The sequence below is a fragment of the Microcaecilia unicolor genome, chromosome 8 (assembly GCF_901765095.1).
Source record: "Microcaecilia unicolor chromosome 8, aMicUni1.1, whole genome shotgun sequence".
Taxonomy (NCBI): domain Eukaryota; kingdom Metazoa; phylum Chordata; class Amphibia; order Gymnophiona; family Siphonopidae; genus Microcaecilia; species Microcaecilia unicolor.
In genome coordinates this window covers 106,447,325-106,463,120 of record NC_044038.1, presented here as the reverse complement: position 1 = coordinate 106,463,120, position 15,796 = coordinate 106,447,325, and the positions used below count along the sequence as shown (strand labels likewise).

The window sequence follows — 15,796 nt, the reverse complement described above, 5'->3', positions numbered from 1 at the left end:
ACGTCCCTGGTATGCGGACTTGTTCAGGCTCTCAGTCGACGATCCTCTGCGGCTGTCAGTGGAGCAGGGCCTGTTATATCAGGGTCCCGTGGTGATGGAGGATCCCTCTCCCTTTGGTCTTACGGCCTGGCTATTGAGCGGCAGCGTCTGAGGAAGAAGGGCTTCTCAGACAAGGTCATCGCCACTATGCTGAGAGCGAGGAAGCGCTCTACTTCTACTGCTTACGCCAGGGTTTGGCGTATCTTTGCAGCATGGTGTGAAGCAGGCTCACTTTCTCCCTTCACTGCTCCAATTTCTTCAGTGTTGGCGTTCCTGCAAGAAGGTCTGGAGAAAGGCCTGTCGCTCAGTTCCCTTAAAGTCCAGGTAGCGGCTCTGGCTTGCTTCAGGGGCCGCCTGAAGGGTGCTTCCCTGGCTTCGCAGCCAGATGTGGTGCGCTTTCTCAAGGGAGTTAATCACCTGCGCCCTCCTCTGCACTCAGTGGTGCCTGCGTGGAATCTCAACCTGGTGCTAAGAGCATTGCAGAAGCCGCCTTTGGAACCCTTGTCGAGGGCATCTCTGAAAGACCTGACGTTGAAAGCAGTCTTTTTGGTGGCTATCACTTCAGACAGAAGAGTGTCCGAGCTCCAGGCGCTCTCATGTCGAGAGCCTTTTCTGCAGTGCACTGAGGCAGGAGTGACTATTCGCACAGTGCCTTCCTTCCTGCCCAAGATTGGTTCTCGCTTCCATGTGAATCAGCAGCTCTGTCTCCCTTCCTTTCGTAGGGAGGACTACCCAGAGGAGTACTCCGCTCTTGAATATCTGGATGTGAGACGAGTCATCATCAGATACTTGGAAGTGACCAATGATTTCCGGAAATCGGATCATCTGTTTGTCCTGTTTGCAGGTCCTCGTAAGGGTCTGCAGGCTGCTAAGCCTACAGTGGCAAGATGGGTCAAGGAAGCCATTGCAGCGGCTTATGTGGCCGCGGGGAAGGTGCCGCCTATCCAGCTGAAGGCTCACTCCACGAGAGCTCAGGCGGCCTCGATGGCAGAGGCCGGATCCGTCTCCTTGGAAGAGATATGCAAGGCGGCAACGTGGGCTTCGGCTCATACATTCTCCAAGCATTACCGTTTGACTGTGGCTGCACGGGTGGAGGCCCGGTTTGGAGCTTCAGTGTTGAGGTCAGGGATTTCTATGTCCCGCCCTGGGTGAGTACTGCTTCGGTACATCCCACCAGTCTATGGATTGATCAGCTTGATGATATGGAAGGTAAAATTATGTATAATCATACCTGATAATTTTCTTTCCATTAATCATAGCTGATCAATCCATAGCCCCTCCCAGATATCTGTACTGTTTATATTCTGGTTGAATTTTAGGTTCAAGTTTAGCCTTCAGTTACTTCAGGAGGACTTCGTGTTCAAGTTCTTCTTTCACTTGGATTCTTCAAGAGTTGAGACGACTTTGTGTTACAGTGAGCTGCTGCATTCCTCTCCCCTCCGTTTTACGGGGCTGGATTGAGACATAAATTCTGCCGGCACTCCCTCCCGCTTCGTGCGGCTGTAGGGCAGCTTTGTACCCCTCCCGCTTCGGCGGTGTTAGGGTCAGTCAGCTCCTCCCACGGTTGCGGTTGCAGGATAAGCCAGATCCCCCCGCATCGGCGGGTGTGGTGTCCCTCCCCCGCTCCGCGGGGATGAGCTGGACGGATTCCCCTCCCCCACTTGTGTGGGGATGAGCTGGGTTAATTCCCCTCCCCCGTTTCGGCGGTGGTGAGCTGGGCAGAGTGTCCCTTCGTGGGTGTAATTCTCTAAGTGCTGAGTCCTGCGGATGGAGCTTTGATATCGACATACTGAGGAGTTTCCGGCAGCACATGACCACATATAGGGAGGCAAAAGTTTGCTCTCTATCTCCACCTGCTGGTAGATGGACACAACCCACCAGTCTATGGATTGATCAGCTATGATTAATGGAAAGAAAATTATCAGGTATGATTATACATAATTTTACCATCTAGCGCAAGGGCCTCTAATGGGTATGAAGTCTTGAAACAATTCAGAGGGACCTTCTCTCTGGGTGCCACATCTTTTGCCAAGAGACAGCATTTACAGTCTCGTTCCCACTTTCGGACATCATCACACATTTGTAACCAATAATATTTTCTTTGGATGGCTCTTGTCACTGCCTCCTCATCTCTGTGTCCCATCTCATCATGATAGGTGGACAAGATTTCGGCTTTCAAGCACTCTGGGACTACAAACTGATCAATTAGGTCTTGGTCTCTGGGGTTCTTAATCACTCTGTATAAGAGGCCATCTTTCAATTTCAGTCTATCTCGCATTTCCCAAAACTTTTTGCTGTCTTCGGACCAAGTCTCAAAATTTTCTGTCCTGGCACTCAAGAGAGCTTTGATTATGGGGTTTAAGGTGCGATCTCTGTAGCTCTCTCACAGTGAGATCAGACAGGTAGAACACTTCAGACTCTGGTTCTCTCACAGGAGGGCTATTGGCTCCAGCACGGATGTTCTGGCTTTGGGCGTGGAACCGCTGATGAATCTCGCTGGCCTCCACTATCCAGGATTCAGCACCACCATCTCCCCCAGCCTCTGATTCGTGTAGTCGGGACAATATGTCCAGTTGCTGGTAGCCCTGCTGAATCTGGGCGAGAATCTTGCAAACAAGTTTGGGAGTGGCAGTGGTACTGTTAAAAAGGTAAGCACCAGGCAAAAGGTCTCTCATGTCTTTCACTACGTTCATGCCAATCAAGCCAGGAACTTCGTCATTCCAGGCCTCATCTCGAGTGACAAATATGCACCTATCAGGAATGGTCTGGCCAAAGCAGGTCACGTCAGTCACTAAACAGCCGATTACTGGGATCTCCAATCCATTCGCTGCTGTCAATTTGATCCATGTGGCATCTAGCAATTTTGGCTTTTTTGTTAGGTTGGTGTAGACACTTCAGAGCCGGTGTCTATTAAACAGTTTACTGGCATTCCACCCATAAGCACTTCAGAAACGGGCCTCGGTCCAGTGGCGCTTTCTCTCTTCTGGGCCTCGGGGATGCACATTTTACTGTCAATGTTGGTAACCTGTCCCTGCTCACGTGACATAGAAGGTAGGGAGGAATCTCTCTTTTGTACTTCCTGTGGCGCTTCCCTTCTGCCACTCATCCTGGGAGCCTCTGCGGGTCTCTCATCGCAAGCTCCTTGTTTGCCTTCCCAAGGTCCCCTTTCGCTAGTTTCTGGGACTCTCTCGCTTTGACAATATCTACTTATGTGACCAGGTTCTTGGCAACGATAACAGATAAGTTGTCTCCTCTCGATCCGCTTGGGTGAGTTCCTTTTTGGCGGAGCTCTGCCACCCTGATATGGCCTGTTTTGACTTTCCATCCATTGGCCCATGTCTTGCATAAGTTCCTGTTGTCTCTGCTCCAGGCCTTTACCCAATCTCTCAGCAACAGCACACAGCTGCTGTACGGCTTGAGTCAACATATCTGGTTGTCCGACTGCAGCTTTTATGCTGGCCTCACTCTTCCTCGACAGGAGCCTAGGGTTACGATCTCCTTCTACTGGAATGCTCTCTTCTTCCTCTGACCACTTAATTAACAATGAGAGTAGGTCTTCGTAGGATAGCTCTTCAAACTCGTCTTCCCGCCTCTTGACTTCTCTCTTTAGGGCCGCATCATTCAACCCTACAATGAGAAGCTCTTTGAGTGACCCCTCTACGTCCACTATGGCAGTGGCTTTCCTGTTCAGTATTTTGGCAGCTTGCTCCCGCAGACAACACCCAAATGTGCGTTTAGTCTTCCCAGGCAACTGTCTTCGTGCATAGAACTCTCACAGCCTCACACTGAGAGGGACTTTGTCTCCAAACTCTTCACCCAGTCTCTTGAATAGGGCTGCTATATCTCCTCTGTCTTGGGGACGGTACAGCTTCATCATGTCATTGGCGGGTCCCTTCAGATGATCAAGAACTACATCCCACTGATCTTCAGGGGGAACTCTCAAGACCTTCAGGGCAGATCTGGTCTTCTCGATCCACTCTTCCACTGAGAGGTCACCAGCCTTCTGCTGATGGCCACTGAAATCAGGTATCCGTCTGTCTCTCGGTATGTAGAGAGTGTGGACTTGAGCTGGGGCAGGCGCTTGTGGCATCTGGCTGAACTTTTCTATAATCGTCCTGGCCAAATGACAGGATTCCTGCTGAGCCTCTTTTTCTTCCTTCAAGGCTGCTGCTTGTTCCAGGTACAGCTCCTTCAGGGCTTCAAACTCCTTTTTCCAGTTGGCGCTCATCTCTGCTCTTTCTCGGGTGTGCTACATAGAACCATAGGCCTCACAGACTGCCACACAGCAGGGAACTAACTAGACCTGCTAAAGCAAAGCTTGCACAGAACACTTTAAGTAAGATTCTTGTCAGGATATGCCAGACAAGGATCTTATACAGAACACAACTGTTCTGTCCTCTGACAGCCTCGCACCGGTTTATAATGTGATCCTAAAATGTGTTTAATTCTTTTACTGTTATTCTCATTTCTAAGGACTTTCACTGCTGCAGTTTCCACTGCAAAGATACGGGAGCAATGCATTGTGTGTAATGTAGTTCACAGGCGATGCAGTCACACTTGCTTATCTGTATAAGAACTGGTATCATTGGTTGTGCTACTGCCTAGACCTCTTTTCTCTCTCAGCCAAGCTTGGCTCCTTTGTCTACCTGCTATCATTTCCTTGTCAGTCTTACTATCTCTGTCCTGAGAGGTTGGTCAGGTATGAGCTTTCCCTCCAATCGAGAGCCATCCTCTAGGACCACCCCTTGCTACCCGATGGCAGGCTCTGTCCCCATTGGTCTTCACCTGCTCCTCCCTGAGCCTTTGTGAGGCTTCTTGACCTCTTTGTCCCTTCAGTCATGAGGCATTCACCATTTTGCTACAGACATGAGGCATTCATCATCTTGCTTCAGACAGCACTGTCCTGCTGAAACTCCCTGCAATGAACTTGGTTTTTTACCTTAAAAATATCTCTTCCCTAATGAGATATCGCACACTCCAGTCACCCAGCTTTGAGCCATTTCTGTCTGATCAACTATCTCTCACCTCTGCAATAAAGCTACCTCTCTTCAGATCTCCACTTCCAACCACTGAAACAGCTCTCAGGATTATGGAGTCTCTGTACACTGGGGCAATAATTCTGAACATCTGACTGTGAGTAAATTACCTGTGTTTATGCAATAAAGGAAACTTCAGAAAATAATAGAGACTTCAGGTGTCTGGTGTGCCAAGGTTATACTCCAAGATATCATGACTTTACAGTAACAAGTCTATGAGAGTCTTGACAACAACTCTCACCAAATACTAAAACAGAATTCTAACACAAGTAGGATCCTTACTAAAGATGGTGGACTAGGTAAGGAAATCCTGTCCGTGATGCCACTTGTAAACCCCCTAGTGGTGGAGTGGGTTATTACAATAAGTAAAAAAATAAATATATATGTATGTCACAGTTTCAAATAGGATTCCCAAATAAACTCCACGCAACCAAGGGATTTGACAAGAAAAAAAATATTAAATATTTTATTAAAGGGTGAAATAAATAGAAACATTTGGATATGTTCCTAAATGTTGGTACCAATTGTTAAAGCTTGCTAGTATTAAATAAAAATAGTGCAAGGTGTTAAATACTTTGTGATACATTACAAAAGCAATAAGATATTCAGAACTACAATTACAGTTACCAAGACCACGACCCCACTTCTGCAATAACACAAACCATCCCAAACATGTACACAACCCCAATTATTGTACTCAGATCTGATATATATATATATTTATATATTTCAATTTGTGTGCACACAATAATATTACCGGTGTATCAGATCTTCGCTAGCATCGCTGATCTCTTGCATTGGGTACCTTGGTCTTCTCCGCATCCACGTCTCCTCGGTTGGCAAGGTCAGTTCACCGGCTCAGGAACTCCAGGATACCTACTTCTCTGACTCAAAGAACTCTAAAAATGAAAATCCTGACTCCCTGTGCTCGTTGTTTGTGCTAACCTCAATCAGTATTTTCTTTGGCAAGGGACCATGTGGGCTAACTAAATTCAAATAATAAGATAAGCAAGGGAAATTCCTATCTAGCGTTCCTAAAACATGACCCTTTTATTTTGTTATACACCCTCTACTGAAACTGATGGACTGCTAAACTAAACCTCCTAAAGGCAGGCCCTTAACTTCAGGCACTTACACGGCTCGAGGCTTAGGCTTCCCCTGGGCAGGCTTAGGTGTGGACACTTGAACCAGCAGTCTTCTGTGCTGGATCCTCCTGAGGCAGACACTCACGCTGGCAGACACTCTAAAACCAGTTCCTTTGGAGTCTGGACACTCTCTCTTTCTTCTTTGTGAGGCTTCTTCCCTTTTTGGATAGGCCTCTTCTTTAAAAGGACAGGCAACTGAGGCAGCCATGGCATAATTATATATATAAGAAATGATATTAAAAGCTTGAAGTTTGAATTCTAGCTTTTTACCTGGCAACTAAAGTGAAGGTATGCCAGATGGTTCAGATTATATTGAACTCTAGCGTTTGCCGGGCTGGGTTAGAAAGGTCAGAGACAGGAATTTCTTTCACCCTGGTGAATGATGAAAGCTGGCTCAACATCTGTACATTATTAGGCATACTGAATAGTTTTGTAAGCAGGCAGTTTGTTTAGGATTAAATAGAAAAATGCTTAGATAGAAAATACTATTTAGAGAGAGAGGCAATAGATTAGAATTTAGAATATGTCTTATAAGAAATACTGATTCTGTGTAGTTAAATGTAGAATACCTTTTTAAATCTAATGTTACTCTCTGCTGTATTTTCTAAGCAAAGACTGTAGTGAAGAGGCCAACATGTGGTTTGACTTAGCCATAGTTCTGGCTGGTTCAATGTATAAGCTGATAGGTGAAGAGGTCAGAACTAGTCAGCTCTCTTCTCCTTGATTAATTATAGCTAAGTGTAGGACTGGCCTCCTGAAAGTATATCTGTATGCTATTAAGTAAGATTGACTTTTGACCTCTTTAATGAATGCCAGAGTTTAGTTAGCAGTTAGTATGAACCAGACTAGGAATATGAGAATAACCAATCTCACTAGGGCCTCTTGGTCTCTAAGTGAACCCAGGTTAAGCTATAGATGAGAAATCAATCATAATGAGAAATGTAAGAGTTCTGGAGACCAAATGTCTGGTGTAAGGGGCCCCAGGTCACAGGTCAGTTTAGGATGTCTGGAACCTATGTAACTGATATTTTTAAAGTAATGATTGGTTGAGGCAAAGTGACCAATCTATTCCTTAACCAATTGGAGAGTAAGGGGGCTGGGCTAGGCTAGGCTGGATAGAACTGTATTTAAGTAGGAGCAGAAGCATTTTACGTCAGAAGGAGCTCAGAAGAAAGGAAGAAAGCTGGAAGACAACAGGAGAGACAGCAGAAGAGAAGCAGCTGAGACAGAAGCCACATGACACAAAAAGAGCTGAGAGAAAGAGAAGAGAGCTAGAACTGATGTCTTGCTTTGTTTGCTGGCAAATAAAGAAGATTACTTTCTCATTCTGGTGTGTGCTGTCTGACTCCTGAAGCATCACAAATTCATGCCTCCATTCCTGCAACAATTCTTGGTGGCAGCGGTGGGATGAATCCTGCATTAATCCCAGCACCCAACTGACTGGAGAACATTCGCCGGGTATGTATTCTGTATTCTGTATTGTAATTCTAGCTAGAAAATTGTAAATCAGCCCCTCAAACAAATTGAGGAAGGAGAGCCTGATCAACTCTCAGCGAAGGCCCTAGTACCTTCTAATCTAGAGGAGATTAGAAGCGAAAACGCTTGAGCTTATCTGTATCTGAGAAATCTGAAATTGTTGGGTGGGATTTTCTGTATGGAATGTGTGATGCGTGAATGATTAACTGAGTGCGGACTTCTTATAGCTGCATTTCCAATTAACGCGAGTTCAATTGGTCAGCAACGGAAGGAAGCGATTGCTGTCTGTCTACCTAGTGTTTCGAGAGTGCGGACCCCTTACTGCACTTTCAAAAATTCCCTCCCTTTTTGTGTGTTGTAACTGTAAGCATTATGGGTGGGACATCATCTAGACAAATTGATACTCCTCTAGATTGTATGCTTAAGAACTTCAAGAAAGGATTTTTAATTAATGACTATGGACAGACTTTAAGCTCAGGTACTTTAAGAACCTTGTGTGAAGTTGAGTGGCCATCTATGGGAGTGGGGTGGCCCCCTAGTGGCAGCTTAGATATTGAAGTAATCCGGAAGGTCTACAGCATAGTTGTAGGAGAACCAGAATATTCTGAACAACTCCCTTATATAGATTCCTGGGACAGCCTTGTGACTGACCCTCCCTCGTGGTTGAAAACTTATATGGGATCCCCAGTAAAATTCATGTTAGGCCGTGTTCAAAGAAAGATTAGAAAATCTAAACTAGAAGAGGGAAAGAGCCCCAGGAAGCCTACCACCCAATCGGTGGCTTCCGCCCCTACCCTGTCCGAGAAACCCATACTCTCTGATGACCCCTCAGACCTTGAGCCACCACCTTATGGCCCATTGTTGGGGTTCCGTGCTACCCCCAGAGATCCACGCCGTCCAGCCCAAGCTTCTCCAGCACAGGCTTCTCCGGATAGTTCTTCCCCTCCTGTGCAAAACCTGCCACATCCTAGGTTGGACTTTTCACCCAGTCTCTACTCTCCTCTGCCACATCCTCTCCTGTTAACCTCTGAAGACCCGCTTTGGGTTCCACTCCCTGACTCCTCAACTCCTGACAGCCCAGCCTCTCCCTCTAATACCCCTACCCACTCATCAGGGGCCCGGCATCCCTTTCAATGGACTGACTCACCTGTGACCACCTCTCAGTCTATGAGTACCCCTCCCCATCCCTCAGGGGTTCAACACACCTCCACTGAATGGGTTAGACCTGCTGCAATCACCTTTGAGCATGATAGGAGGGTAGCTCCTAGCTCTACCTCAGGTTCCATTCCCACCTCCTCGAGAGTTCTGCCCCTCCGTCAGGTAACTACCACTCGACCAGATCCTAATAATCAGGGTCAGGTTATACAGGCACAGGCCTATCAGTATGTACCCTTCACAACCACCGATCTCCTGAATTGGAAGACGCATTACCCCTCTTATACTGAAAAGCCTCAGGCAGTGGTGGACCTAGTGGCTAGCATTATGGCCACCCATAACCCAACCTGGACTGATTGTCAACAACTTCTCCTGACCCTCTTCACAACTGAGGAGAGGCGGAAGATTTTGCAAAATGCTGAGGCCATCACGCGAGAGCGTGTCCCCGGGGGGACACAGGATCCAGAGGGATGGGTTAGAGCTCGGTTTCCTCGCGCAGCTCCAGATTGGGATCCAAATGATGGGCAGCACTATGAACTGTTGTCTGGCTATTGCCGGGACTTACTGGAAGGTATGAGGAAAGGCATAAAGAGGCCCATTAATCTGGCAAAGGTTTCTGAAATTCTCCAAGGGGCAACTGAATCCCCTGGGGCCTTTCTAGAGCGACTAATTGAAGCCTACAGAACATACACCCCATTTGACCCTGAAGCCCAAGAAAACCAGAGAATGGTGAATAGTGCATTGGTGGCCCAGAGTATGCCAGATATCCGGAAGAAGTTGCAGCGTCAGGAGGGATTCGCAGGGATGAATACCACCCAGCTAATTGAGATCGCAACTAAGGTTTTCATTAATAGAGATCAGGAGGTGCGCCGAGAGGCTGACCGGAAGATGCAGAAGAAGGCCGACCTTTTAGCGGCAGCCATTACTAATTCCACCCTTAACCGAGGTCGACCTCTAGCTAATGGGAAGCCAAAGTGGGACCCCGGACCACCAGCCAGGCCCCGAGATTCCTTCAATCAATCCCGGCCAAGGGGGGAGAATCCCAGACCAAGATTGGAGAGGGATCAGTGTGCCTATTGTAAGGAAAGAGGGCACTGGAAAGATGAATGCCCCCAGAGGCGCCAGGGACTGAGAAGGGGACCAGGAGATCGAGGAAGCCGAGGCCGAGTTCGAGAGGGAAGATATGAGCCTCCTGAATCTGACATCATCGGGATAGCCGAGATGGCAGAATGGGACGAATAGGACAGACCGGGTTCCTACAAACTGGGCTCCCAGGAACCTATGGTCAAGTTAACTATAGGGAGCCGCTCAATTCCATTCATGATTGATACAGGAGCTGAACATTCTGTTGTGACGGAGCGATTAGCGCCTGTGTCTGGAAAAACTGTCCGAGTGGTGGGAGCCACGGGGGTGCAGAACCGGAGGCCCTTCCTGACAACCCGTAGATGCCAATTAGGCTCACACATAGTCACTCATGAATTCCTGTATATGCCAGACTGTCCAATCCCTTTGTTAGGTCGAGACCTGCTGTCCAAGCTTAGGGCCCAAATTTCTTTTGACTCTGATGGCCAGACTTCAGTCTCCTTTCGGCCCCCAACATCCAGCCCTAAGGGTATATTGAGTTTCTGTTGCCCTCTTGAAGAAGAATGGCGGCTGCATCAGTCACAGGGCCAAGTTGACCTACCCCTGGCAGACAGCTTTCAGGTCAGTGGGGTATGGGCAGAAGATAATCCCCCAGGGTTGGCCCGAAATATTCCTCCTGTACATGTAGATTTACTTCCAAATGCCCGGCCAATCCATCTTCGCCAATACCCAATTCCCAGAAAGGCTCTGGAAGGGATCCAAGCACATTTGAATCGTCTGTTATCCTATGGAATTATTCGTCCTTGCCAGTCTCCATGGAATACGCCACTATTGCCAGTTCAGAAGCCAGGGACTGAGGACTACCGGCCAGTCCAAGACTTACGAGTGGTTAACAAATCCACTATTTCATTACACCCTGTAGTGCCTAATCCATGTGTCCTGTTAGGATTGATACCTTCTGGAGCTACCCATTTCATAACACTAGACCTAAAAGATGCCTTCTTTTGTATTCGGGTGGCCCCCGCTAGTCAATTGCTTTTTGCCTTTCAATGGGAAAACCCAGTAACAGGAAGGAAGCTTCAGTATACATGGACCCGCCTGCCACAGGGGTTCAAGAATTCCCCCACCATTTTTGGGACTGCCCTAGGACAAGACCTTAAGACTTTTAAATCTGAGCCTTCCAGGCGAGTTTTACTCCAGTATGTAGATGACCTCCTGATTGCAGCAGTGACCCAGGAAGAGTGTTTTGAGGCTACTAGAGAATTGCTGGAGCTACTCTTGGATGCAGGCTATAAGGTCTCACGCTCAAAGGCCCAACTCTGTCAGTCAGAAGTGAAGTATCTGGGCTTCTGTATTTCCCAGGGAAGTAGGAGACTGGATGTTAGTAGGAAGCAAGCAGTTGCTGCAATTCCCCAACCCAAGTCCAGAAGAGAAGTTAGGGAATTTCTGGGAGCAGCCGGATTCTGCAGAATTTGGATTCCAAATTTTGCATTGATGGCGAAACCCCTATACCAAGCCACAAAGGGGGGTGAAAAGGAACCATTTGAATGGGGACCTACTGCTCAACAATCCTTCATTGCCATAAAGAAAGCCCTACTCCAAGCCCCTGCGTTGGGCCTTCCTGATGTGGAGAAACCTTTCTCACTGTATGTCCATGAGCGACAGGGGGTTGCTCTAGGTGTGCTGACCCAGATGATGGGATCCTGGCAGAGGCCTGTTGCATACCTGTCTAAACAGCTGGATGGAGTGGCTAAAGGATGGCCAGCCTGCATGAGGGCCATTGCAGCAACAGCCTTACTGGTCCAGGAAGCTGATAAGTTGACCTTGGGGCAAGAACTGGTTGTTAAAGTCCCCCATGCAGTTCTTACCCTCATGGAGTATAAGGGCAACCACTGGTTTACAAATAACCGCATGGTTAAGTACCAAGCCAGCTTGTGTGAGAATCCACGGATACACCTGGAAACAGTGGCTACATTCAATCCTGCTACTCTTTTGCCAGCATCTGAGGGACCACCGGATCATGACTGTATCCAAACCATGGATGAAGTATACTCCAGTCGACCAGATCTTAAAGATGTTCCGTGGAGGGACCCAGATGTAATTTATTTCACAGATGGAAGCAGTTATGTGGAGAACTCCAAGCGATTGGCAGGCTATGCTGTGGTGACAGAGGACAAGGTGATAGAAGCAAGAGCCCTGCCCCAAGGAACTTCAGCCCAGAAAGCAGAACTTGTGGCCCTCATACGAGCTCTGGAGTTAGCAGCAGGACTGGTAACCAACATTTATACTGATTCTAAGTATGCCTTCACAACCCTACATGCTCATGGAGCTTTGTATAAGGAAAAGGGACTCATAAATGCTGCAGGCCAACCTGTTAAGTATGGACCTGAAATACTTCAGCTGCTAGAGGCTGTTTGGGCCCCCAAGAAGGTAGCTGTCATTCACTGTAGGGGACACCAAAGAATAGATACTCCAGTGGCCCGAGGGAACCGCCATGCTGATCGGGTGGCCAAAGAAGCTGCTCGAGGACCCCCAGCAAGTACTGTGACCCCCCTGTTCCAAATTCGATTGCAAGAATGGACACCTATGTATACCCAAACGGAAGAGAAATGGGCTCAAGAAGAAGGTGCAGTAAGGAGACCTGATGGCTGGTTACATCTCCCTGATACCAGAGTTCTGGTGCCACGCCACCTAGCTTGGCCTGTAGTGTCTCAAGCTCATGACCTATCACACTTAGGGAAAACAGCACTAGCCCGCCTACTCAGTCGAGTAGTGGTGCTGGAAGGATTGGATAGTCTGGTTGCCACTGCCTCTGCCCGATGTACTCTCTGTGCCCAGAATAATGCTCGTCAGGGACCCCGTATTCCACCAGGAGTTCAGTCTAGAGGACTAACACCCTTTGAGTCTTTAGTTATAGATTTCACAGAAATGCCCAGGAGCGGTAGGCTCCGATACCTCTTGGTCATGGTCTGTACCTTTTCTGGGTGGGTGGAAGCATATCCTACAGTCACTGAGAAAGCCACAGAAGTAGCTCGAGCCCTCCTTAGGGATGTCATCCCCAGGTATGGACTGCCCCTTGTCATAGGTTCAGATAATGGTCCCGCCTTTGTTGAAGCTACACTTCAGGCCCTGTCCCGCGCATTGCGCATTACCTGGAAATTGCATTGTGCCTATCGTCCCCAGAGTTCAGGGCAGGTTGAGCGGGCAAACAGAACCTTGAAAAATAGCCTAGCAAAGATTTGTCAGGAAACCCAATTGAAATGGCCACAGGCATTGCCACTAGCCCTCTTCCGCCTCCGATGCACCCCAACTAAAGGAACAGCCCTCTCTCCCTTTGAAATTGTGTATGGGAAGCCCCCAGCCATTTTACAGGGAATTAAGGGAGACATAGGGATTTTAGGGTCTGCCCAGGTGCAGGAGCAGGTAGCCCTCCTGGGTAAGATAATTTCTGAGCTTCAGTCTTATGTGAGAGAAATAAACCCTGTCCCCTTCCAGGCTCAGGTACATTCCTTCCTGCCAGGGGATAGAGTTTGGGTGAAAGACTGGAAGCTCCAGCCTTTGGGGCCCCGATGGAAAGGACCTTTTACTGTTTTGCTTTCTACCCCTGCAGCTGTGAAGGTCGCAGGGATTACTCCATGGGTCCATTGGTCTCGAATTAAGTCTGCTGACCAGACTGAGCCCAGCACGGATCAGACGGAGCCTAGACAGTGGAGAGCAGAAAGAGATCCAGCGGAGCCATTGAAGTTGCGCCTGACCCGAACCAAAGAATCTACTAGCTGAAAAGAAGGGTCAACTGCATACTGCAGGAGCGGCTGAACTTCGGCTTCATACTGAGACTCTTTCTGTCCAGATTCTGGCTTTCTTGGAATTTGAAAGCTTGATCCTTGTCAGTTGAGGGTCTATCCCAACTGGTATAAGAACTCAAAGACTGAGAACACTATATGAGAGTAATCTGTGATTAGCACAGACTGTTGAAATATTATTGCTTAATTAGTTTGCTGTATTTGTTTTAGATTAGGAAGAAAGAAAATGTTAGTAGTTTGGATGCTTTTGTTGTTTTCTACTCCTTGCCTCCTTGTTCCTAATACCCCAACTCGCTCCAACCTTTGGTTACACTCAGTCCAGGAACTAATTAGCCAGGCAAAGATTACTTCCCCTTGTATTGTGTGTTCCCGATTTTCTCCTTATACCACAGATGTCCCAGCTGTTCCTGTCCCTGTGCAACTCCCAGCTCTTATACCTCCCTACTTTTCGAGTTCAGGCCCTTGGAGCCAGGATTATACTTGGTGGTCCTTTTATAATGCTACTTCCCCCTCTGACTCTTCTCTAAGGCCAGTTTTTACGTCTCCCTATCCAGCTTCTGGAGTGTTTTGTTTAACAAGAAGCATCTCAACTGTTCTTCCCATTCCCTGTAACTATACTAATGTTCTCCCAGAAAAAGGAGAATCTGTGTGGGTAGTTTCTCCAGGTACTCCTATGTGCCCTGCTACCATACCTGTAGATTATGACCCAGGTGATTATCTGGCTCCTAAGCGTACCACTGAGAAGACTATAGTGTCCAAGCTTATTTTCTACTTTCATAAGTCCCCGGGGTATGAAGAGTTACTAACAAATGAGCAGCCTGTCACAATTGGGGATTGGCGCCTATGGTGTGCAAAGTCTCCATTTCGTCTTCGTTCCCCCTGGGATAGGGGCTCGCATTATGGGCACCCTAAGTACCCTGTCCAGCCTGAGCCAACATTTATTGGGAACTTTCCTCACCCTCTTCTTGGTCATTACTGGCTCTGTGATAATGTCCTCCACATGATTCTTCCCCCTACATATAATTTTTGTGTATTGGTAACCTTGAATTATTTTCCTAAAGTTATTCCTCTTAAGCCACTATCCCCGCACCGCTCTAAGCGAGAGGCTTTGTCCTTACCCTCCTCCGTTGCCACAGAGGATGAGGCGATTGAATTAGCCCTCCAGTATATCAACTCTACTTATCCTCTGACTAAAAAGAGACTTGTAGCCCTTTCTGCCACAGCCTGGATTCCAATTGGAGGCCCGGTAGCGGGTATTACTGAACTAGGTATGGCTACCCGGAGACTTCAATCCCTACTCCATGTTTTAGTTCATGAGCTGAACGTGGTAGTCAATGCATTGCAGGATCAAATTAATGAATTAAGTATAGTTTCTCGGTATAATCGTATGGGCCTTGACTATCTCTTTGCAGCTCAGGGTGGTCTCTGCACAGTGCTAAATTCTTCAGAGTGCTGTACTATTGTCATAAATAGGACGCATGTGGTTAGGCATGCCATGGATAAAGTCCTACAGTTGGCCAGCCTTAATGTGGAGGATTACCGAGGAGGATTAGACCTTACCTCCTGGTGGTGGTCATTGACCTCCTGGATACGCCCCTTGTTCATTTCCCTAATAGTCTTAGTTTTAGCAGGGTTGTTGTTTTGTTTCCTGGCCTCATGTGCTTCGGCAGTATGCCGTCGGACCTTAACAAGTAGGGTAATGGTGGTTCATAAGTCTATTCCTAATTAGGATCACTATAATCTCCAGAGTTTGAGTTGTGAGACTTATCTCTGCATAAGCTGATTTTAGTCTCAAAGGGGGGAATGAGGCAGCCATGGCATAATTATATATATAAGAAATGATATTAAAAGCTTGAAGTTTGAATTCTAGCTTTTTACCTGGCAACTAAAGTGAAGGTATGCCAGATGGTTCAGATTATATTGAACTCTAGCGTTTGCCGGGCTGGGTTAGAAAGGTCAGAGACAGGAATTTCTTTCACCCTGGTGAATGATGAAAGCTGGCTCAACATCTGTACATTATTAGGCATACTGAATAGTTTTGTAAGCAGGCAGTTTGTTT

General features: G+C 47.5%; 1 protein-coding gene across 1 annotated transcript; it reads left to right on the top strand.

Moving 5' to 3' along the window:
- Positions 1 to 10,324: 10,324 nt before the first annotated feature.
- Positions 10,325 to 13,588, top strand: LOC115476811 (the record flags this gene model as incomplete). Its single annotated transcript, XM_030213387.1, has 2 exons — positions 10,325 to 12,454; positions 12,839 to 13,588. Coding segments are annotated over 2 exons (2,880 nt in total), but the record flags the coding sequence as incomplete, so codon positions are not given.
- Positions 13,589 to 15,796: the final 2,208 nt, after the last annotated feature.